Source organism: Corvus kubaryi, unplaced genomic scaffold (genome assembly GCF_017639235.1).
Source record: "Corvus kubaryi isolate FWS band 111438036 unplaced genomic scaffold, C.kubaryi_AGA036_p1.0 37385, whole genome shotgun sequence".
Classification (NCBI taxonomy): domain Eukaryota; kingdom Metazoa; phylum Chordata; class Aves; order Passeriformes; family Corvidae; genus Corvus; species Corvus kubaryi.
Window position 1 is genome coordinate 33,239,456 of NW_024581127.1, and position 23,854 is coordinate 33,263,309.

At 42.0% G+C, this 23,854-nt stretch overlaps 1 protein-coding gene across 13 annotated transcripts in view; it reads right to left on the minus strand.

The window, feature by feature from the left end:
* Window positions 1-23,854, minus strand: part of PTK2 (protein tyrosine kinase 2) — a 193,984-nt gene that overhangs the window by 96,996 nt on the left and 73,134 nt on the right. For all 13 annotated transcript variants that reach the window (XM_042036272.1, XM_042036271.1, XM_042036260.1 and 10 more), the window contains one exon: window positions 12,218-12,444. In XM_042036272.1, the coding sequence (XP_041892206.1) occupies window positions 12,218-12,412 (195 nt within the window). In that variant the 5' untranslated portion in view covers window positions 12,413-12,444. The remainder of the gene's footprint in view (window positions 1-12,217; window positions 12,445-23,854) is intronic.

Sequence of the window (23,854 nt, forward strand, 5' to 3'; positions counted from 1 at the left end):
ACTAAGCAGCACATAGATAGAAACTTTATTAAGAATACTAAACATATTTGTCAGCTACTCTTTCACACATCTAGTTACAATGGCTGAAATCTTCCTAGCACGGCTTCAGAAAACATCAGTAAATATGTTCCATGCATTTATCAGATTTAGGCCAGCATTTCCTCTATGTAAAACAGAATAACATAAAAGCCAAAATATTAAAAGCAGGTTTGTGGATGAAAGCAAGATTTATTAGCTCAAGAAAACCCACCAGCAGCCTTTAAAAGTTGCTCTCCATCAAGAACCAGAAAATCATCTTGGGACTTTCATCCTCTTTAGTGCCCCAACAGCCAGGATTTCACAGGTGACACCACAGCCCCTTGGTTTCCTTTCCCCTCCTTCCCGAAGTCATTGGAAATGAAGCACAGATCCCTTGTTTTATAGAAAACTAGGCAAGAGACAATTATTTGGGAACATTCTCAAACACAACAAAGGTTGTTTGCCCTGAGGTAAATTTCAGAGCTTGAGGATCTCTTGCCCAAGAAAGGAACCTTTTACATAAATCCGTAGCAGATTGCCGTGTCAGACATCAGAAAGGTCTGACATGCAGTAACTAAAAATCGAATGTGTTAGTGGAGCAGGGATGAGCAACCTTTCAGGTGCAGCGTGCCAGGCTGTCCTGCTCTTATCCCGATTAGGGAGCCAGCAGGAGCTCCGAGCTGCTGCCTCACAACCCCGTCAAAGGGAAGCCGTGTCTCCCTGCAAGACGGCAGATCCTGCCGGCCGATCCCGCCGGCCAGAGCTCAGAGCTCAGCAGGAGCAGGGGCTATCGCTGCTCCCAGACACTTCTTTCAGGAATTCACAGGCCTTTGCTTCTGTGCCTGTAATGGTCTGAAAATTTCCTACTGAAAACACTCGTATAAGTACACGCACACGCACACAGATGCACGCAGAGATGCGCAAGTTGCTGGTTCTTGCTCAGGATTCCAGATAAACGTCACCACATAACCAGTGGAAGTTCTACAGGAGCCAGAGGAGCCTTCTGCAGTGAGTTAGAGAGAAGGTTTTCTATAGGATGACACTGTGAGTCTGGGGCACAGGTCTGGTGAGGAGCAGCTGAGGGGGGCTCAGCCTGGAGAAAAGAAGGCCTGGGGGGGGGATGTGGGGGGTGGTCATTACTGCTGTCTACAACTCCCTGACAGGAGGGTGTAGCCAGGTGGGGTCAGACTCTTCTCCCAGGTAACAAGGGACAGGATGAGAGGAAATGGCCTCAAGCTGCGCCAAGGGAGATTTAGATTGGGTATTAGGAACAATTTCTTCACTGAAAGGGTAAAAGCCTTGGAACTGGCTGGCCTGAGGAAGTGGTGGAGTCACCAACTCTTGAAGTGCAAAAAACATGAGGATGCGGCACTTGAGGACATTGTTCAGTGGTGAACTTGGTTGTGATGCTGGGTTCATAGCTGGATCTGATGACCTAAGCAGTCTTTCCCAACCTAAACGACTCTGATTGCTTCCCAAAATTTGTTTTATACCCCAAAGAAATTGTTTAAAATCCTGAATCTACAAATTAAGCAAGCAAAAAACTAACTGCAAAAAGAGAATTAAGGAAGCACTAAATCTGAATAGAGGGGGAAGATGACACATGTAGGAGTGGAATCATGCTGTTGGTGAGGTGATATCAAGCTGTTAAATCAGCTCACACATCCCCTCAAACTGCAACCTTTAAATAATCTTTCAGAAGCAACGCAGTGCACAGAGAAATGTAAAACACAATTCTTTCAAGCCTACAGGAAGGAAACACAAGCCATGTTTAGTAAGTTCATGGGGACTGAGTTAGAAGACGTTCCATCAAGCCCAACAGGACCCTGTGTCTGAGAGCAGCAGTGTGAGCATCCTCAGAAGCATCAGTTTTCTTCAGAACCCACAGCCCCCAATTTCCCTTGTCTCCCATGCCCTGGAGCTGGACATCCAGTGCTAAGTGGATGGCGAGGCCAGACCTGAAGGAAGATGAACAGCAGCAGCAAAGCAAGCAGGAGGCTTGCAGAGAATGGTATTGTGTGGGAGGGGAACTTCACAACACTCTGGCAAACCCAAGCTTTCAAGCAGCTGGCAGCACCACAGACTCACCAGCCACAGCCTGTCCCGACAGCCAGAAGGTGCCCAAGCTGCCAGAACAAAGGTCTGATGCAAACAAGAACTCCCTGCAGGCACGTCAGTAAAACAACTCCAGGAGGAACCAGAGTGGCCACAGATGGGTGCCAGGGGATGAGGCAACACCAGGCAAGCACACAGAACACTTCCCCCAAGTGCTCTCCTAACCTCAGACTATTTTTATCCCACTGGATTTCCCAAGCCAAGCATTGTTTCTGTCATTCATCAGCCTACAATGAAACTCTTCCAATTACTCATCCTGTCTCCTCTTAAAGCAGTTCACTTTTTGCAACCTTCCCCAGCAATTCCAAAGGTCTATTATCAGATCAGTGAACGGTTTTAAATCTGAATTAAATGTAAATTGTTTAAGTTTGTTTCTTGCCTGCATTTGAGGCTCTTTGTATCACAAACTACAAAGGAGAACAGTTGCCTGTATCCCTGGAAACACTTACCACCACCAAGTACTCTCAGAAGCAACAGAGGCATATTTAACCTCTTCTTCACCCAAAGGACAATCTCTGCTTAGTTAGTAAAGCCTAACATTTTGGCAGGCCAGCTCTCATCCAAAGGGAACGGTGCCAGCTCTTCTACATGCAAACAGAAGAGACTCATTCATTTTAATATTTTCCTGCACCCTGCACAGAGCGTGTAACATACAGCATTACATTTTGGAAATCCATCCCTCCCCCCATCTCTGACACTGTCAGTTGATAATGAAAATGGTACATGTTCTTAGATGATAGTTACGCCTGCTGTGATAAGAAATGGCTTTGGAAAGGAAAAAATTGTGGTAAAATTATCTATGACCATGAACCACTAAGACTACTGATGCATAAGGCTCAGCTGAAACCATTAGTGTTTACTCAGGAAAGAATCAAGATGGGCACCTCAGACCCTCTCTAGTCTTCAGGCTGGGATTTCAAAACGACTGAAGAAGTCAGGTGTCCTAATTCCTGCCAAAATCAAGAGAGATTTTAAGCTTCTGTCCTTTTTGTATCATCGAGTCTCAACCTATCACAGAATCAAAAATAAAAAATAAAAATAGACATATCTTCTGAATTACATAAGAAGGGTATGTGGCGAGGTAGCTGCTGTCACCCCAAGAAAATAATTAGCAACAATTAGTACGTATTGCAACTCAAGAAAAAGTCAGCAAAAACACTAAGGAGACAGCAGAATGGGTGCAAAGGAGGTCAAGTGCAGGTGTTGGAAAATATATTCTAAAAAGCCATGTACTGTCAAGAGGGAAGAAGTGATGCTTTATGTGAAACAAACACATTAAGTGCTTCTCTTCTCTCTTGTTCAGGAAAGCTGCAGAGCTCATTCCAGGTGCTATCAACCCCCAGTCAGAATCAAAAACCGGAGAAATTAGGAAACATGGTGATTAAGACGCTCAAAATGGCTGGTTTGCAAGGGAGACCTCTCTAGTAAAACATCTATTTGCTTATATACCTTTTTTTATTAATAAACCAGAGAATTTGAATTTTCAAACATTTAGAGCCACACATCCCATCAGGAGAACCCAGCAGCAGAACACGGCAGCTCATCCAGCCCCAGGGACTCGCACAGTCCTCACTGCTCTTTCCAAACAGTCCAAGATTAATCCCCAAGACTTGCACTGGCGCTGCAGCCAGCATCAGGCCAGTGCATTTAACTCCCTTAAGTAGCAAATAACATGTTGCATCTCCTCAGGTCCTGGGCAACCTCCACAGACCCAGTGAAGACACCTGAAGTGTCCAACAAAGCCACTGCCATCACTCCAGGATGGGTGACAGCCTCTGTGCCTTCCATGGTGGCTCTGTGAGGAGCCCTGCCAAAGCAGCCCAATGTTCTCTGTGGCAGTGATGAGAATGCTTAATCAGAAGTTTCCAGACTAACAAGTTAACTGCTTAACCACTGCACAGTAGCAGCTACAGCATCCTGCTGAGACACGTCACCACAATCTTTTAACTGGAAACACGGCCAAAGAAATCTGAAATCTCTCCAGACTCTACTGCAACCAGCCTTGCAGCTCAGGAAGCTCCTCAGACGGATTACTGAGGGGAAAAAACAGGTAAGGACCAGCAGTTTGAACCTGGACTACAAACTTCTGACCTCAATCACAGCTAGAAGTACTTGTTGGAGAGCTTGACTCCAGCAGAAACCTAATCCAGAATGAGATTTCACTTTGGGTACAGGGGATCCCTACATGAATATAAATTCCCATGAGGAGTTTTCATGTGTCTGTTGGCAGCTCCCCACAACTGCAAGGCAGTCACACAATCATGTGCCACTTGACTGCGGTTTACCGTAATCACACTGATTTTAATTAGGTTTCCGAAGCTGACATTTACATCCTGAACATAAAATAGACTAGTACAGCTGAGCAAGAGAGAGTGGGAAGCCTTCAGAGGAATTTCCTATCAAAAGGCAAGGGATAGCTGACCTTTCCTTCCCTTTACCCCAGAGAGAAGAAGAAAAAGCTTTTTCTATAGGTAGAAAACTGGATTGCAGTCACTTCTACTCATTTGTCTAAAGGACCCACAGATACACATCACAGCTAATTTAAAAAATAGATTAATATTTGCCCTTAATTAGGAGGATGTGCCCAAAAATAGAATTTACAGTACAGTACATCAAGGAGAACGTTGAAAAATCAAGACAGACCAAAGAAAGGCTGAAAGGCACACAGTACCCTTGGCTCTCCCAGTATTTATCAATAATACTTCAGGCTTCTGTAAATGAGTCAAAATGAATTGCTTGCTTGTAAATTAACAGGACTGATGTGCTACTATGAATAAACTGAAGACAGAATAATATACTCCCAGTGTGACTACAAACCTAATTTCCTTATTTAGTAGGAAGGAGAAAGTTTCTTGCACCAGAAAAAGTCTTTAAGTAGCAACTCTGACATAGGCACAGCGTGCTAATGTTTGTGCAGCACTTCAAGTATGTCAAACACAATATTTAATATATCAAGTATTTTAAGTCCTGATGACAGATTTATATGGGGGGCTGAACAAAAGTAAATGGCAACAGTCTGATGAAAATTAATTTATAATTTCCATAAAGAAGAACTCTAGAACATGCTCACAACACCAAATTCTGGGCTGTCCTCTGATAACACTGTGTCTGACAGTCAAAGCAAAAAGCCCACATTCCTCTTTCTCTCATTACTGTGCTTATCCAGCAAACACATTTGTGTATCACATGATAAACAAGATTGGGAAACTGATGCGGCTGCACAAGAACTCTGCCCCTGAAGCCCAACAAGTTAATATCAAAACCACTGCCTGAACACAGGCTGTCCTGGTGGCCAGGATCCTGTCGCCATTCCAGCACAGAGACACCTCAGCTCAAGCGACACATCCACCCAAGTGCCTCAGAGCTTTTCATATTCAAGCCACAGTCGTATCTGTCATACCAAATACCCCTCCACGCCCACACAGAATTCCACAAGGAACCTTCCAAGCACACGGTGACAGTGCTGACAGAGCAGAGCTGGTACAGCCCTGCTTTCTAGTCTTGTTGGATTAATCAGCACTTTTCTGATCCTACTGCACACTTCCCAAATAAATGCAACGCTGTTTTAAAAGCTGACCATAAATTTAGTTTTCCAGAAGCTTAACATCCAAAGCGGCGTGGGCAGCAGGGCAAGGGAGGGCATTCTGCCCCTCTGGTAAGACCCCACCAGCAGAGCTGCATCCAACTCTGGCGGCCCAGCACAGGAAGGACATGGAGCTGTTGGAGCAAATCCAGATGAGGCCACCAGGATGGTAAGAGGGATGGAGCACTTCTCCCATGGAGCCAGGCTGAGAGAGTTGGGGCTGCTAAGGCTGGAGAAGATAAGCTCCAGGGAGAACTTGAAGCCCTTTCCAGTGCTCCAAGAAAGCTGGAAAGTGACTTTTTGCAAGGGTATGAAGTGATAGGATACAGGCAAATGGCTTTGAATTCAAAGAGAGTAGGTTTAGACGAGATATTATGAAGAAGTTTTTTTACAATGAGGATGGTAAAACACTGAACCAGGTTGCCCAGAGAGGTGGTGCATGCCCCATCCCTGGAAACACTCAAGGCCAGGTTAGACTGGGCTCTGAGCAACCCAATCTAGTTGAGAATGTTGCAGCAGGGCTGGAATAGATAACCTCTAAATGTCCCTTCTAACCCAGATTTTTCTGTGATTCTATTATTTCACTACTCCCTATCCTCAGATGAACTTGCAAAGTCTAAGAGCCCCCTTGGATCCAGTTTTTGTACACTTAAACATTGATGCAGGACGTTGACTTGAAGCCACCTACAGATACAGATTTCTTCAGAAAAATGCCGAAGGGCTATTTAGATTGGCTTTAAAATGTTATTTTGCATGTGTGTCTCATCTAAGGGTATCATGAGTATTTTGCACAAGTAAAAGAGGCATTCTAAAGCCCAAGGGTACTTTTGTCTTGTAATATACTGATTATCATGGTACCATATACCTTTTGTTTACATTTCAAGATCCATCATTTTGAATTATTGTTACCTTTCAGGTTCTCAGAAGGGAGGCACCTACAAAATAACAATACAACCACACCTTGTTACCTGGTACAATTCATGCAGGCACACAGCGGAGAAAAGGAAGGAAAAAAAGGTAAATAGTACCAATTTTCTAGCTCTTATACTACACCAGGAATGATTTTATACATTTTTGCACACATCTATTTGATGTTTGAATCGCTGCACTCCAGTCTGCTTCTATACATCAGATAGTTCTACTGCCTCAAAGCACGTGTATCACTGTACACATGTAGAAATGAGATTTGAATACACAACAGGTGCTGTAAAGAGCTGACTTCACCAAAAATACCAACCCAGCTTTGACTCCTGCCAGCGCTCACAGCCTCTCTCCACAGAACTTTGTGTGACCAACTTGCTACCCCTGTTACTAAATCTAGTAAGAATCCATTTTAAAAGAGAAACCCAGTAGATAAAAACTTATCCAATTAATACTTTTGCATCTCCTTTACAGATTGGAGTAGATATACCAGAGCAGCTCTACCCCATGCCCATTCTCCTACACCTCTTCAAGCTTCTGGCTTGGGAGGAACTGAGAAGCAATAAGCACATCTGGCCATTCCACAGTTGGGTAGCAGTGAGTTCAACCTCTGGCTACCTGTCAGTCAGTCAGAATCAGTATTGTGTTGCCCAGCTCTGCTCCAGACTAGCCACAGTAGATGTCTGGCACCTTTTGTCCAGATATTGGCTCTAAATAACATGGGTTTGAAAAAGGGGGAGAGGAGAGACTTGGAGGACAGAGATGAAGGTGAACGAGTGGAATCACATCTGGAACTGAGGATGGGCTGACAAGCCTCTTGCCCTTTTCCCGAACAGACAACATCCTTCTTGGGAAATGCTGGAAACCAGGAATGATGCTGTGGATGAGAAGGGATGTTCATCAATAAGGCTTTAATACTCTATTCACTCGTGCTGCAGTAGGAGCAGTAGCAGCACTGTGCCAGCATAAGCAGGCATTTCCTCCCCCCCCAGCCTTCTCAGCTGTGTTAGTCTGCAAGACAATGCAGCTAACAAGATTACAGAACTGATCTGGATTTAAGACATCAGCAAAACAATAATTCATTTTAACTTGGACTGAGTTTGCCAAAACAGCCACGCCACCTATGCCAGCACAACTACGGTGGTAGCATGAGAAAACAAACAGCAAGAAGGAAGCTGGCACAGCTGCCAGATCAAACACGCATTTTAACTAGGATAGCATTTGAACCACAGACCTTTGCACTACAGGATCTTTCCAATCCTCCACCACAAACTGGATCTCCAATCAAATACTCTGCTCTCCTGCGCCAATAGATGAAAGTACAGCATGCACTGAATGGGAGAGGCAAACAGGAAAAAAGACGCAACACATACGAACACAGTAACACAGCTGAATAAACTGCTTTAGTGAAGACCCAGCTGAATGTGCTTCAGCCCTTCCCCTAAAAAGCTCAGCTTGGGGAACAGACTGGAATACACAAACTTCCAACAAGCATCCATGCCTTCTACCTGTGAGAAGTAAGATTTTGCAGGTGGGTAGGGAAGCTGATGAATTTGCTTTGGTCTTTTTCTAGATGGATGGGACATAGCCAAAGCATGCTCCTTGCATTCAATTTTTTTAAGGTTAGATATATCCTTCCCCTTAGCTAAGGATGTTCTTTTTTAATTCAGCTTTTTGAGTTCTTATTCTGTCAATATTAAGGAAGCTGACATTTCAAGGTGGTACTGCACAGAAAAGGAAGAAAAAGACATTTGAATTATGAACAGAGAACCCTGAACACTATCTTTATTTGTTCAAGAGCTCTAACCATGCTTCTCTCCCAACTACAAAACTAAGGACAAAGCTGACAGGTTAAAAGTTTTAATGCTACCTCTATCCAGCTTAGGTTTTAGACAGTGTAGCAAAAATGGAAGAAAACACAACTTTCTGAGAATCAAGGTACCATGCATGTCTGGCAATAACCTGGTTTGAGGTTTGTAGTTGTTATTTCCACATAAATAATGTCTTTACTTCTCACAACTACTAGTGAAGAATCAAGGACAAGCTTTAAAGGCTGGAAGTTTAAAAAAAGGAGGTGTAATGGATGCAAGCTGGCCACCTCTGGGGTGGAAAAGGAGACTGCGCAGAAGATCTGCACTTCACCAAAAGCCACCTGTAAGGATTCACACAAGGTTTCCTAATGCCTGTTTTCTAAAAACCCCAACTCTTCCCTACCCCCTCAATCTGCTAAATGCATTGCACTCTTTTTTTATTTTTAAAAATTCGGTTACAATTCTGCTTCAACCACATCTGAAAACAGAGGTCATTTTCTCCCAAGTGCTGATCAAGACCTGGTGGCAGTGTTTACTTTCAGGGTGCACTTGAGACCAAAAAATTCCATCTCAGCAACACCCACCTCCTCACACGCCACACCTGAGGCTGGGAGCAGGGCAGAGCATGTCCTGCATTCTCTCCAAGCCCAAAGCCTGGAAATCCCTCTTTGTGCATAAGCACCTAGACACCACATCCAAACAAGCCATACCAACATAAACAATGAAGATAAACAACCTTTCTTCCCCTGGCAAATGCGTGGCTGTGTCTACATACACATTCACAGAAGAAGACCACTGTTTGCACATTCATAAAAGCCTTTTCTTTCTTTTGGAAATGCCTTTAGTATAACACCAAAGAAAAAGAGGGTAAAGAGAGCATGCCAGTTCTTTGAAATCCAAGAAAGCATTTCCCAGAATTGAGAAGCTGCTCTTGCATCCACTGCAGAACACAGCCTTCAACCCTCTGAGGAAACAGCTGTCTTTAAGGGACTAAATGTGTCCAGAATAAGCAGAAGTCCACAGCCCAAAGTTCTCCTCAAAGCAAAGCCTACATGTAGCCACACTGTTGCTTTGGCGAAAGATATTCTAAGACAAACAGCAAGGAAATCACAGTCTAGCCTTTTAAGGGACTCCTAGAGAAAGCTGAGTTCTGTTCATATGAGCTTAACCACCTGAGTTTTAATGAAAAGTGTTTCCTTCATGACTATAGCCTTCTTCTGTGTGGAAGGCATACAGCTAAATCACTGTTTCTACTCTGCTCTTAGGATGCAATTTTTTTTCCTCCTTTTTTTTTTTTTGACAGAAAAATGCCCTTTCCTCACTGCTGTCAAACACATCCTTTTCATTCACAAAAAGCAAACTGGATTTCGTTAGTTTTCTTTTTTAGAAAGAAAACTCCAACTTTACTTTCCCTGGGTACATTCTATAAAGTCCTCTGACTTTAGCAGCAGAAACACCTTTAATTGGCTCATCTGGAGATTTCAGACAAAGTGTGACTTTGAACACTGGGAATGTACCCCAAATACTGGAAATGTTCCCTAGCTAACGTCCCAGCAGCTGTGCTGACCATGGAGTAGTCCCAAAAGACCTTTTTTCTTTTCCTTTTAATTGCAGAGCTGTCTCAAAGACATTCACCTTTGAATATTCCTTCAGAGCTCCTTGGAAACAAATCCAGCTCCAGACTCCTCCCTCAGGTTGTAATTCAGAAGAACTGGAAGCTCTATGGCAGACGGTCTCCTCCACAAAAGGAGGCATAAAAACCTTACAGGCTATTTTCATCTTAAATTATTCAGCTTGGTCGAAGAGCAGTCATTCCAATGGAATGTAGGCTTGTACTCCAACAAGGGTTTACTGTTTCTAAAATAAATGTCATGGTAATACATCAGTGCTAGACCTTTACTACCTGCACATTCACATTCAACAGTCACTGTCCCAGTTTAACAAAATTACAAAAGGAGGACATTTGTTAAAAGAAGGAAGCTTAACAGCTACCCATCACGTTCTTTATCAGGACAGAACAATACAAAAATCCCACTCCTTTTGGAAACATCCATCCAATTAAAAGTACAAGTAAAAATTAAAAATTAAAGCAAGCCTCAAGTAACTGCTATTTGCCTGTTCTTTTGATCGTGCTTTTATAAAAAAAGGCATATTCTTGCTTTAAACAATGATACATAACTGTGAACTGAACCCAGCACTGAATTTCTTACAGCAACTGTAAGTTTTGTATCCTTAAAGTCCATAACCACAGGTATTTCTGAGCTGGAAAGAAACAGATTTAATCTCTGCTTTTGTTTTCCAGGATTTTACATACTTCTCTGAAAAGATAGCCTCTATTGAAAGTACCACATTAAGAGCCCTGGACATTTATCCACAGGAGAGGTTTGCGAGGTTAAAAACAAACTGAGATAGTTTTTCTCCTCTTGTACCAAGTAATGCACTTTATGAAACAAATGAATCAGATTAGAGATAGCAAACCATTGTACTTAAGCCAGGGAGCAAAAACGTTTCAAGTGGCACCCAAAAAACCTTATTCCACGTAAAATAAATGTATGTGATTGATGATAATGCTTCTGGTTGTTGTTTCTCTGATCTGTCCACTCACCAAATTATCCCTGACCACAGATATGAGCTTACTGAATTGACAAGAAACAGATTTTCTGATCACCACCAATGAAAATCCCTGGATTTCACAGGTCTGTGATCAAGATCACAAGACCTACTCCACTGAGGAATGCTCTTGGGCCTTCCCACAAGCAGCCATGATAGGAAATAAACAGTGGGAAAGTGAGATAAACACTCAAAACTCTTTTTTATTTTAAAATTTCATTTTCTCTTGCGCAAAGGAAACTTAATAGAGGGCAAAAGGAGAAAATAAGTCTCCTTAACTCTGTGACAACTCTCTCCCTCCAGCAGAATCACATCTTTGTAGTGGCATTTGAAGCACTGTTGGAAGGAAGGAGCAGATGGGAACCTGCCTCTACAGCAAGAACCTCACAGCAGAGAACAACCCCACACACCACCTACCACCCTGCAAGATTCTGCTTTTGGAGGATAATTAAAAAACAAGCAAACCACAAAAGCATTTGACACATTAAACTGGGCTTCATTACAGTTTAGATACCACAATACCTCAAAAATTGAAATAAATGCAGAAAAGGTAAAACCTCAGCATTCGAAAGGATCTAAGGTCACAAAGTGTTTTCATGCATATATAACACTTCCACAGAACTCTAACATTACAGACACTTATTCTTTAAAAAGTTACAACCTTTGGGTTTTTCCCATAGATGAACTGAAGAACAATATTGTAAAAATACAAGCAGCAGGTGACCACCAGGAGGGAGAGGATGGACAAATGGACTTTCTGAGGGGAAAAAAGGGACTCTTCAGAGCTCCGTTTTCCCACACTATGGGGAATATTCCTAACAGTATTTTTTTCCCTAAGTCATGTACACATTTATATTTAAACATTTTAAACATGTAAATACACACATCTTACAATTAAACACATTCATTTTTTATTATTTTTTTAAAACATGCAAAATGTTTTTTAATGTCACTTTTATCCCAGCTGTCATTCCTGCCTTGAGGTGTCACACAGGTTGGTACCACTTAAAGCTTCTGAATTTACTCAAAATATACAACAGGTCAATATTCTTTTAAAATAAACCACAAAACTTCTAGTGTTTTTGCCTCCAGATTTTTACCTCCCATTTTTTAAGTTAACAACCTAAAAATGGCACAAGAATGCTAAAAACAGACTTACTCGGACATCTGTAGCATCTCCATGCCGGATAATGCTGGCCCACGTGGTCGGTTCATTGCTGGTTTCAAAGTAGTGGAAAACCTTTAGGACTCGTTCCATGGCCCCCGGGGAACGCTCCATCCCAGTACTGAGGTGAGTCTTTGCACCTGAACTCGGGGTGTGATTTAAGTTTGGGTCAAGGTAAGCTGCTGCCATGGTTTTGCTAGATGCTAGGTATCTGTCATATTCTAGGGAAAGGGAAACAAGAAAGAAATTAATCGTAGTTATACGTGAATCTTATTCTGCTTCATACGAGGCATGTACTGGAAAACCATGAAGATTCACTTCCTTTTTGCAAGGCAACTGAAAAAATTACATATCTACAAGAATAAAAGCCTACCCAGCTGATTATCAGAGAGACTGCAAGCCTCCTGGAGCAAGTGACCTGAACTTGAACACCACCATCATTTACAGAATGGTATCTTTCGCAAAACCTCTTCCGTTTGTTTCTCAATGACTTAACCCAGGGTCCCAGAAAAAACGTTCAAGATCAAACAACAGCCTTCAGTTTGAACAGGAGTTTCCATCCCTAAAATCTGCCAAGTCTGGTCTTACAACTCTAAAGAGGCATAAGGAAAACCCGGCACTGAACTGGAGGTTCTCCACTAAGAAGCCACACACCAGCACCAGGGTCTCCTGTTCCAAGGCTAAAACACTGAAAACTTCACTCATTTTATGCTATTTTGGGAACCAGTGGGACACAAAACCATCCAGATCTAAGTTCATTATTCAGTGAGGAACCATTAAGAACACAGCTATCCCTCCTCTCAACAATTCCTGAACAAGTGACTAAGTTTTATCTTCCACCAGCCTGATTTCAAAATCTGGTGGCAAAAGGCACAGATCATGTTATGAAGTCTGCATGTCGAAGGAGAGAGAAGAAAATTGCCTCTTGGCTACTGCTCCTAATTAGTCAGCCACAAGCAGATGGCGTCTGCAAAATCAATGCAATCCAAGAGAGAAAGAGCAAAGAGTACCTCTTCCCTGCCTGCCAGTCTAGAGCATCATTCCAGTCTGCTGGCTGAAGAGAGCAAAGGACAGCAGGGCTTTGCTCCAGGGCTTGGACAAGTGCACAGAGCTTTCCATACCTCCTCCTCCTCCTCAGAGCGAGCAGCCAGCGGGGAGGCAGTTTTGAAAATGTGGAGAAGCTAAAAATAAATTCAACTCGATCTTTTTGGCATAGTGCTCTGAACGCCTTCCTGGTAGTAAACTGAACGCCTGAGCCCTGGCTTACTTCACTGAGAGGCGCAAGAGAGATCCTTGCTTCCAGCTGAGCTCCCGTAATGCCTGGCTGCCCCTCAGAGCTTCAGCCACCGCCTTGCCACCCGCCACGGTGCTCTGCTGACCTCCCCAAAAACTGGCTCAGGAAACTACCAGGGGGGAAAAAACCCAAAACATAAAAACAGGTGATTTGATTTTCAAGGCTGGCTTAATTTCATACCACGGCTGCCTGAAGCTGCCAAACAGGAAGAGAAGCAGAAGCAGTCGGCAGTCAGGGTGAGCGAGAGCATCTCCCCCCCAGCAGCAGCTGGTCATCACACCAGCCACGTCAAAACACACCATGAGCTCAGCTAACAGGAATTAGCACCGGCAATATCAAGGCTTGAAATCTTCAGACTGTAGATAACAACATTTGCAAGGCTAAAACCCGACTGGAAGTCTTAAGCATCTATCTAATTCAGACCCACCAGATAAAGAAGAAACAACAGCCCATCTGGGCAGGATGTCCTTACTTCTTGAATAAATGGTTGGATTGCATTCAACCAACAGAACTGTAAGAACTTAACACCCACGGACAAAAGGCCTGCCCTCAGGGAAGATGGTAAGAGAAGCCAAGGAGACACTTTTCCCAAACTCTCCCCCAGTGTCTGACCCTTGAGGGACTTTCCCCACCTCCCAGAATTTCAGATCTGTGTGAAAACTCAAGAAACCACTACATCTTTATTGTTCCTCTTTTCTGGCCATCAATACAAATGTATTAAGCCAACCTTTCACCCACATTAAAGCCTCTCCTCCTCTTCACCTCTCAGGAACAGATATAGATCTGAAAATGCCGGGAGCCCCTCAGCAACTCTTTGACTTCTCCTCACCAAAGGAGCCTGCGAGCTGTTTTCACACAAACATTGACTTTAAAGCTGAAACAGGCACAAAAATCTCCCCTCTGGCAAACTAACACCAAGCCGACAAGACTGTGCAAGCCGCAAACTGCAGGGCTCCTCTCCTGTAAGGTTAAAATAGCCATTGCTAAACCCCAAAGGTCCGCAGGGTGGGGAGTTTCACCAGGACACATTCAGGCAGACAGAGCCCTTCAACAGTCTAACTGCTAGGAATGAAATTGCAGTTTTCAGGCTCAGACAAGGCCACTGACTTTGTGCAGGATGTTCTGCCTCCTTCATAACAACCCACCCTACCTCAAGGTCACTGGTGAAACTGCTGAGCTTTATTTAAAGTTTACATAAGCCAACAGCAGGGATAAGTGAAGCAAAATGAGTAATCTTTTCATAGAGGACAACCAAAAGCATGCTTGCTTTTCTATTAATTCACTACACTTCATCCACTTAATACACACATTCATAGGTTTTATGTGGCTGAAAAATAGGGAGAAAAGCTACGGGAAAACACCAAACCAAGCATTTAGATGTCTGGCCACAGGCTTAAATATGGACAATCTACATCCCTTGGAAGCAGCAAACAGAAGAGCAATTCAAGACTCCAGTACCTACACACTGAAGTGCTCTTACAAGGTGTAATTTCAATAGGCAGGCAAAACGCTATTATAATTTTTCTATATTCATCGAAATGTGGAATTAGACATCAGACTGACTGGGTATGGGGTCAGTTTTCACAAGGTTGTATTTCACAGAGATTTTTAAAACCTCTATTTTTAAGGTTAAACAACCCCCTCCACAAAATTAGAATAGCAGTTTTCCTTCAGAATTTGATCATCGCTGGGTTCCTTGTAACTTCTTTTACAAAGCCCAATGCTTACTTTATGAAACACCAAAATAGCAATAAATCTGATAGCTCCAGGTATAGAAACACATGCCATATCTCCGGTTATGGACCTATTAACATCCCCATTAAAACCAGCCCCTGGGTTTGAGCTTGTAATGTGACTGTAAAACTCTGCCCCAGGCCAAAACTTTGTAAAACACAGCTGCTGTTAAATAACTATTTTACAAGAGCTGCCAGGTTGTTTTACAATACAAAGCAAGCTCAGATAACAACACCACGGTGCTTATTCGGGCTGTTCTAAATTCAAACCAGACTGGTGTGTAATGCTGCCATTACACATCTCAGTTCAAATGAGCAGCTTTAGTCCTCTTGGTATTAAACAGACAAGCAGTGTGTGCTGCCATGGGCCAGAAACAAGCGACAGTCAGCTAAAAGAAGGCAGATTTGGATTAGACGTAAATCAGAAATTCTGGACAGGACAACCCAGTCTAGTGGAAGGAGTCCTTGCCCATGGCAGGGAAGTTGGAACTAGATGATATTCAAGGTCTCTCCCAACCCAAACCATTCCATGATTCTATGACTTAATTCTACTGTATTTTATTGGATATTGTGGTAAAAAAGGCTAATGGTCTAAAGTCAAGCATGGTCAAACTTTGTATGCAAGGCTCTGTGCCAGCATCCCTTTGAGCTTCCAAGGGGAAAGACTATTGCTCTCCCAGTGCTTGCACTTCAGAGAAATCACACGGTATTTCTCAGTAATGTCAAGGATTATTCCAAGTTTGGGGAAGGAGCGAAGCAAGGCAGCCCTGGCCCGGTGATACGGAGCGAGTCTGCTGAGATGCTTCAGCTGCTACCAGACTACAACACAAGATGTATAATTTTTCAGATGGATTTTCTGTACTGTGGTGGGAGATTTAGGCAAGTTGAATCTTTCTAGAAGTCATTCCCTCTCAATGTGACTCCTCCTGACACATCCCCACATTTGCTGAAGTCAGTGTTACGACTTCCAGTAGCACAATCAAAGTTCGAAGTCACGTTTCACTACCAGCTTCAAGTACTCAGAAATTAAATCATTTTCACTAATGAGACAGTCAAAAGTCATTAAAAAATATTTAAATCAATTAACTGCAAATTGGTTAATAAAGTGATAGTAGAGACATCTCATAAGGGAAATGGTTTCAACGTAAATAATGTCTTCAACACCAGCAGTTTGATAATACAATAGAAATAATTTAAAAAATATACAACACTCTCTCTTATTTGTGTTGGCTGATGGCCAACAATGCAGCACTAACAAGTTCATGTTACAAGGAACCAAGCTGTAATTATTCACACTGTGACTGCATGTTGTCCTTTGTAGATATCACAAAATCTTATTATGGCTTAACCTCCACATTCTGATCCCCATCTTAGGCTTGAAGGCACTTGACATCTATGAGCTAAAGCCCCTTCCAGGTGGCATTTCTGCAAAGTAACTTGGTCCATCTCAATCCAAACCTATACAAATCCGCAAGAATCCATAAAATCTATTATAAAAGTTAAGAAGGTATAAAAGTACAATGAAAATTCAGAGTTCATTTCGTTCTCTGGTCCTGGTGTAATAATCCTTCTGCAAGACCTAAAATACTTTCAAATATTACAATTATTAAAATAAATAAAAGTCTTTAGATTGCTTGTACCTTTGACAAACAACGCTGCTTTACTGGACAGACTGACTGGAAAGCAGCTTTCCAGAGGACTTGGAGGTCTTGATGGACAACAAGCCAACCACGAGCCAGCAATGTGTCCAGCAAACCACCAGGCTTCTGTGCTTTGTTACCATCAGGCTGAGGTGATTCTTTCCTTTACCCAGCACTGGTGGGATTGATGTACCGAGTGCTGGGCTCTCCAGTACAAGAGAGACAAGGACATAATGGAGAAAGTCCAAAGAAGGACCACAAAGACAATTCAGGAATTTGAGCATCTCTCACACAAGGAGAGGCTCAGAGAGCTGGGATGGCTTGGCCTGGAGAAGAAAAGCTCAGGGGGATCTTCCCGATGTGTATGAATACCAGTAAATATGGAGCCAGAGTGTTCCCAGTGATGCCCAGTGAGGACATGAAGCAATGGCCCTGAAGGGACAAACAGGAATTCCCATTTTAAAAATTAAGAGAAAGTTTTTGCACTACGCAGGTGGCTGAACACTGGAACAGGTTGCCCAGAGGTTGTGGAATCTCCACCTGTGGATATTCAAATCACACCTGGACACAGTCCTGAGCAATCTGCTGTAGCTGACCCTGGTCTGAGCAGAGGCATTGGACAGACCTCCACAGGTGCCTTGCAACCTCTGAAATTTTGTTATTTGGCGATAAAAACTAAATTAAGAATTTATTTCACACTCTAAAACCATAAATTACCCATAATACATCTCACATCAGAGAGTAAACATGTTGTGCATTTCAAGCTCAATCCATTTTCACAGCTCATATTAAATCCTGCTGTAACTCACCTTGCCAATATTAACTTGACTATCTCAACCTCACAGACAGGAAAGGCGTTAAATACAATTTTAACTACAGTCCCCATGACAAAGCTTGTATTTTTGGGGCCTGTGTTGAGAGTCAGCACATTGCTGACTTTTGGTATTCCATCGCCTGATACAAACACAACCATGCCACAGGAAAGAAGCAGCAAATGCACCAGGTGTGCAACAAGTTCTTTGAACATTTCCTTGATGTCAACATCTTGTTACACATTTAAGGATGAAACTTTGAGAAAACCATTAGGTTTGTGATTTCAAATTAGGGACGAATGTGGAAAGAAAGGAGAAGGGCTATTTTTTTCCTCTTATCATCACTTTAGCCTTCAAAGACATTCAGTAATTTCAGCTATTTCCATAAGACACGTTGGAATGTCCCTGCTTGTTCCCTGCTGAGTTTATTTTTCTCGTACTTTTTCTTTCAGCTAATGCTGATGTTCAAAAGCAGAAGAAAAAAGGAGCAATCCTTTGTTCCACTTTACCCTGCCTTTCAGCTGTGTTCACTGTTTTTGGTTATATTCACTATGACTACATCCAAGAACACATTTATTTATCTTGCTGCCTCTTTTTAATCCTCTCCTGGTCACTGCTTTCTCCCCACTCCTCCAGATATATGCATTTTCAAGTGTAACAGTTGTAGCCAAAAGCATTTATCAAGGCTCTCAGGTCAAAGCATAAAGCCAGACACATTAAAACAATTTTAAAATCAAGTTCTTAGTATCTACTTTAGCCTAAATCGTCTCAGTAAGTACTTCACTATATCAGTATGAAATGGAAAAACAGTACTGGCAATTCCATTTTTTTCCTCCCTCAGGGAATATTGCTGAACAGTTACTAAATCTATGTCTCAATACAGTTCAAAGATAATACAGACCAAAGTCAAAACAAGTTTAGCAATACAAATTGCCAATATGGGAACATTTATTTCAATTATAACAATGTTTTAGTAGATTAAATGTTCAGGGGACCATGAAGGAGGAATTCAGAGACAGAGTGAACTACCAGACCCACATGAAGTGAAGCAATATGGCAATCCTGGGCTTGTAAATGTAAGACGAGTGTAACTCACTAAAAATCAATAGTTAATAAAAATATAAATAAATAAGTATATCACCTAAATTAAATGAAACAAGGGCATATTCCCTGTACAGCTGCTATGGACAAAGGCTGCTTAAGAACTTGGAGTGGATTTTGCTGAGTGCCAGAGAAGCAGTAGCTGGTACTTGCGTAGCTGCACCTTGGGATGAAGGGACTGAGAAAGTTTCAGGGGACTGAAATAGTTTAACCAATGGTTAAACTACTGTCCTGTCCAGCAGCAATTTTTCAAATGTCCCAAGATGTCTTGTACTTGTCCACCCTGCATTCAAAACACCACCCATCCTTTTCACTAAAAATCCAAAGGATTAAGTCCTAATGTACCTTTAAACACCCAGTTTAACCCAATTTTATTGTAACATTACATAATCTGTGCTACCAGCAATTCCCTTTGGAGTTGACACCATTTTCTATTTTTAATATTAAAAAATTAAATAGTGAGGAAACATCAGTTATGTTGGGAATACAAGAAAATCAATGTCTGTACAAGCTTTAATTAGAACACAGTATCCAGTTAGATACTTGTCTAATTTCTCAACAGCACTCTGAACTTTCACTGTGGTCCCTTGGCACCACTGAAATTCAAATAAACACTAATCTCCCCTTCAATTTTCTGTTGCTTGCTTCTAGCAAGCTCTAGAGAGTTAGAGGGGTGCAGTTTTCTTTCTAAAGTCACCACAGAAATGAGCAAGTAACAACTGTGCAATTTTAAAATAAAGATTAAAATTAATTTCTGTATATTTTGAAGCTGCACTGTTTATTGGCAGCAGCCCTTCCTATGAACATTGAAATGAGACTGAAGTAAGCTGTATGAATTCAAATAATCTTTCCTAACACTCCTTACTGAAATACTGCTCCAAGGAGAGCCCACATAGCCCAAGCTCTTCTTCTAAACAGCTTTAGAAGCAAATACAAGCAGGAAGAGTTTGTCTTTCTAAAATATTAAAAACTAATAAGAATTGGTGATGATGCAAGTGTGCCTCTCTGCAATGAAAAACTAGAAGTGCCTGAAGCTGCTGAGGAGAGCAGTGAAGTACCCTGGCTATGCACTATCAAGGCTTGACACATTTGGCTTTGGCCACCATTTGATTTTACCCTGGCTTTCCTAGTTTTGTATTACTGAATGACACCATCCCAGTCTATAATTCAAAATGTTCCAACTATCTTTTAATTTTTAACTCTCTTAAATAATTTTAACCATCAGATAAAAGGCAGTTAAGTGCTCAAGAGGGACAGCATGACAACAGCCTGGCTGCTTTGTTGCATGACAATGGTCTATTACAAAATTCAATGACCTGTAGGAAGTTTTCCTTAGGCCTATTCTGGGCTCAGGTGTTTTCCAAAGCCAGTAACTACAACCTCTGGCACACAGGTAGAAATGAAGAATAAAGTGATTCTTTACTCTGTACTCTACCTAAGTCAAGCTAGAAGCAGATAAACATACATTGTATGGACCATTTCAAGATTTTTATTAAGAATAACAACAAAAACCAACAAAACATAATAAAGCCTTAAAAAAACAATTTAAAACACTTCATCACTCCAAATAGATCATCAGGGCCCTCTTCAGACTTCTGGAGTCAGCACCAATGATTCCATACCGCCTTGTATCAGAACAGGATTTATAAATTCCCTACCAGGGCTTTCATCCCAGGTGGATGCTCCTGACGTGCTGTCTAGGGCTGAATCTAACCCCAGGACTCACCACCTCACTGCAGCTGGAACTCTCCCTTGGACATGGTCCCTTGTCCCCACACTCTCCCCACAAAAATAGGGACTTCTGTACTGTGCACTGCATGTCTAATGGGAAAGGCATTCACTAGTTTTGCTCTTTTTAATCCCAATGAAGTTGTGAGGTTTCTTGTGGGGTTTTCCAGTGAATGCTTCATTAAGTCTCTGAATTGAACCATCAACACTGAAAAGCTCTAAAAATTGGCATCATCCAAGAAAACACCCTTGTCCTCCACCCAAAGCATTTTTCAGTCTTTTACCTTCAATCTACTAACACAGGGCTACTGAACCTTCCTTGAGTTTAGAGTGATTAAAGCATGTTTAATATACTACAGGTCCTGAAGTTCAACATTTACACTGCACTGAGAAATAAGGAATTCACAATTTTAAGGGAAAGCTCTCACTTAAATGAGATGATTACAATATAAAGTGGATTCACTGTGTGTTTTGGGGGTTTCCTCAACATGCAGTAAACAGAGACAGGAGTCAGACAACAGCTTACCAAAGAAGTGATGTTAGAAAATGTATTTTCTTTTTTTTTCTAGAACAATCTGCAACATGTATGTTGCATCGGCTAAAAATTTTGCTTTGCCTGAGACACAAACCATCAGAAAGGTTAAAACTTCTGAGCTGAATAAGGTAACAGCTGCAATTACACCATTCTACTTCCAACTGAGTCACTACTTCCTGAAGTTTTTAAACCAGGGGAAGAAAGCTATTCCAACTTGTATTAACCAGTCAAAACACATTTATTTTAGGGCTTCCTTCAAGAAAGTTCTATGAAAGTAAAATTTAATATTTAAAAGGATAAAATATTGATCTGTGATAAAAAAATTAATTGGAACCTGGAAGAGGTGGGTTCAATCCCTACAGTAAGTTTCAGTACAATTAAGCTTCATCTGTTTTGCCACTTCCAATTGTGGAAGGAATTATGCAGGAACTCCACAAGAATAATCAATCATGGTACATGTGGCACTATTTTCATCTCCTCTCCAACCTCCCCTGACAGGAGACATCCTGGGTCAAAACCTCATCATGCTTGGCAACACACAAGCCATAAATACAACCCAGCCTGTGCCAAAACCAGCGTCAGCCTCTTCCATTAAAGCAACTTGTTTGGGTCGTTCCATCTAGTCCATCTCATTCCACCTGAGATAACCCTGAGATATTTATTCATTAGTGGCAGTTATATAATTTCAAACAACAGGAAATGGGGTCAGAAATATCAGAAATACCCAATTCAACTGTTACAGCTTTCAAAAACAGGAGTAAAATCGAGTCTTGGAGGGTTCTGTGACAGCCCATCTGCGGTGAATCAGCACAGACACCAGCACAGACCTACCAGTACTGAGGTCCCAAACCACTGGGGTGTGCAGCATGTACCCTCATCATGGGAGGGTATCAAAGGAGACAGGGGGTGACTGGTTGAACATCTTCATGGATGAGAAATTCAAGCAAACCTGAAGACATCAAGTCAGCAGGTTTCACTGCCCCCATAAGAATTTACTGCACCTTTTTAGAATATATTTGATCATGGACAGGCATTAAGGAGCTCAATAAGATGCAACTTACTTCATTGTGCATTTTTCTTCTATTCAATTATTTCCCTGGAAACAATAAATCAATTCCCACCATCACAGTGATGAAATATGCAATTTGTGTGCGACAATCTCACCATTTGCAGAAACAGCAGGTGGTAATAAATTAAGTCGGTGTTACACAAACAAGACACCTCCGTAAGCCAACACAGCTATCAATCCATCTTCTTTCAAGTCTCTATTAGAACATACAGGAATATTAGTTGGGGAGGGGGATGCACTTAAACACATGCAGTTTTAAAATGCTGAATTGACTTGGCCTGAGAATACAATCCAAAAGGATCTGGCAATTAAAACACCTTTGCACATGAGCTTCAGGAAGCAGTTTTTACATCTTTGCAATCTGTGCTCTTAATGTGCTTGAATTTATTTTAAAATAAATACTTCATAGTAGCTAGAGAGAAAAAAGAAGAACAATCTCTTTCAGCAAGGACTATGTGGCCTTTAATATGTATAAAAGTATTTCTGCACAAAACCTGGATGTTGTTGAGGCAATACACCTTCCACACTACAAACATGCAGCAAGTATTTCACAGGTCAGAGGGACCTAGAATCAAATTCCTACACAAACAACAGTAGCTAGCATTAGGAAAAACTGTACAAACAGATGAAACTATTAAGTATTCCAACCAAAGAATACAGTATTTCATCACATTACTAATTTTAGCCTGAAATAGGGTCTTTGGGATCTTTGTGACTTGGAAAAGGTTCTGTCAGTGCTTACTAGAGGCAAGGGGTGGGTGTTTGGTATCTTCAGCATCACACAACCCCTTGCCAATAGACAATTATGGATTAAGTTTTTTCTATTTTAGCCTCAAGGTGCAACAGAAAAGTCAATGGAATTTCCAGAACATCTTGTGCACTGTCCAAAAGTCTAGAAAAGTGCAACTAAAATAATGAAGGGGCAGAGCAGGAGCCTTGTGAAGGGAACCTAAAAAAGGCAGGACTCCAGACAAGAGCTTGATCAGTATTTACAAAATCCACAAGGATGGATAAACTGATATTAAAAGATTCTCTAAAAGTCTCTAATGCAGTGGATACTGAAGAAACATAAGGACAGACTGCAGTCTTGCTCACACAGTCTTCTGAGAGAGTCACAAGTAGGAGATGCTGTCCAAGAGACTGGATCACTGATGGGATAATTTTTTTACATTAAGAACATCCATAAAAGCTTAACTTTTTGCTTCTGTTGTTGAAGCTGAAATACAGAATCCTGGAATGGTTTGGGTTGGAAGGGACCTTCAAGATTATCCAGTTCCACCCCCCCGCCATGGAACCTTCTACTAGACCAGGTTGCTCCAAGCCCCATCCAGCCTGGCCTTGAACACTTCCAGGGATGGGACACTCATAACCTCTCTGGGCAACCTGTGCCAGGGCCTCACCACCCTCACAGTAAAGAATTTCTTCCTAATACCTAATCTAAAGTGCCTGTCCTTCATCTTAAGGTGATTCCCCCGAGTTCTGTCACTACAGGCTCTTGTCCCAAGTCCCTCTCCACCTCTCTTGGAGCCCCTCTAGGCACTGCAAGGGGCTCCTAGGTCTCTTTGGAACCTTTTCTTCTCCAGGCTGGACATTCCCAACTCTCCCAGCCTGTCTCCATAGCCAAGGTGCTCCAGCCCCATGATCAACTTAGTGGCCTCCTCTGGACTTGTTCCAAAGGTCAAATATAACCCTTAGGGCTTCCAAAAAGTTCAGATGAAA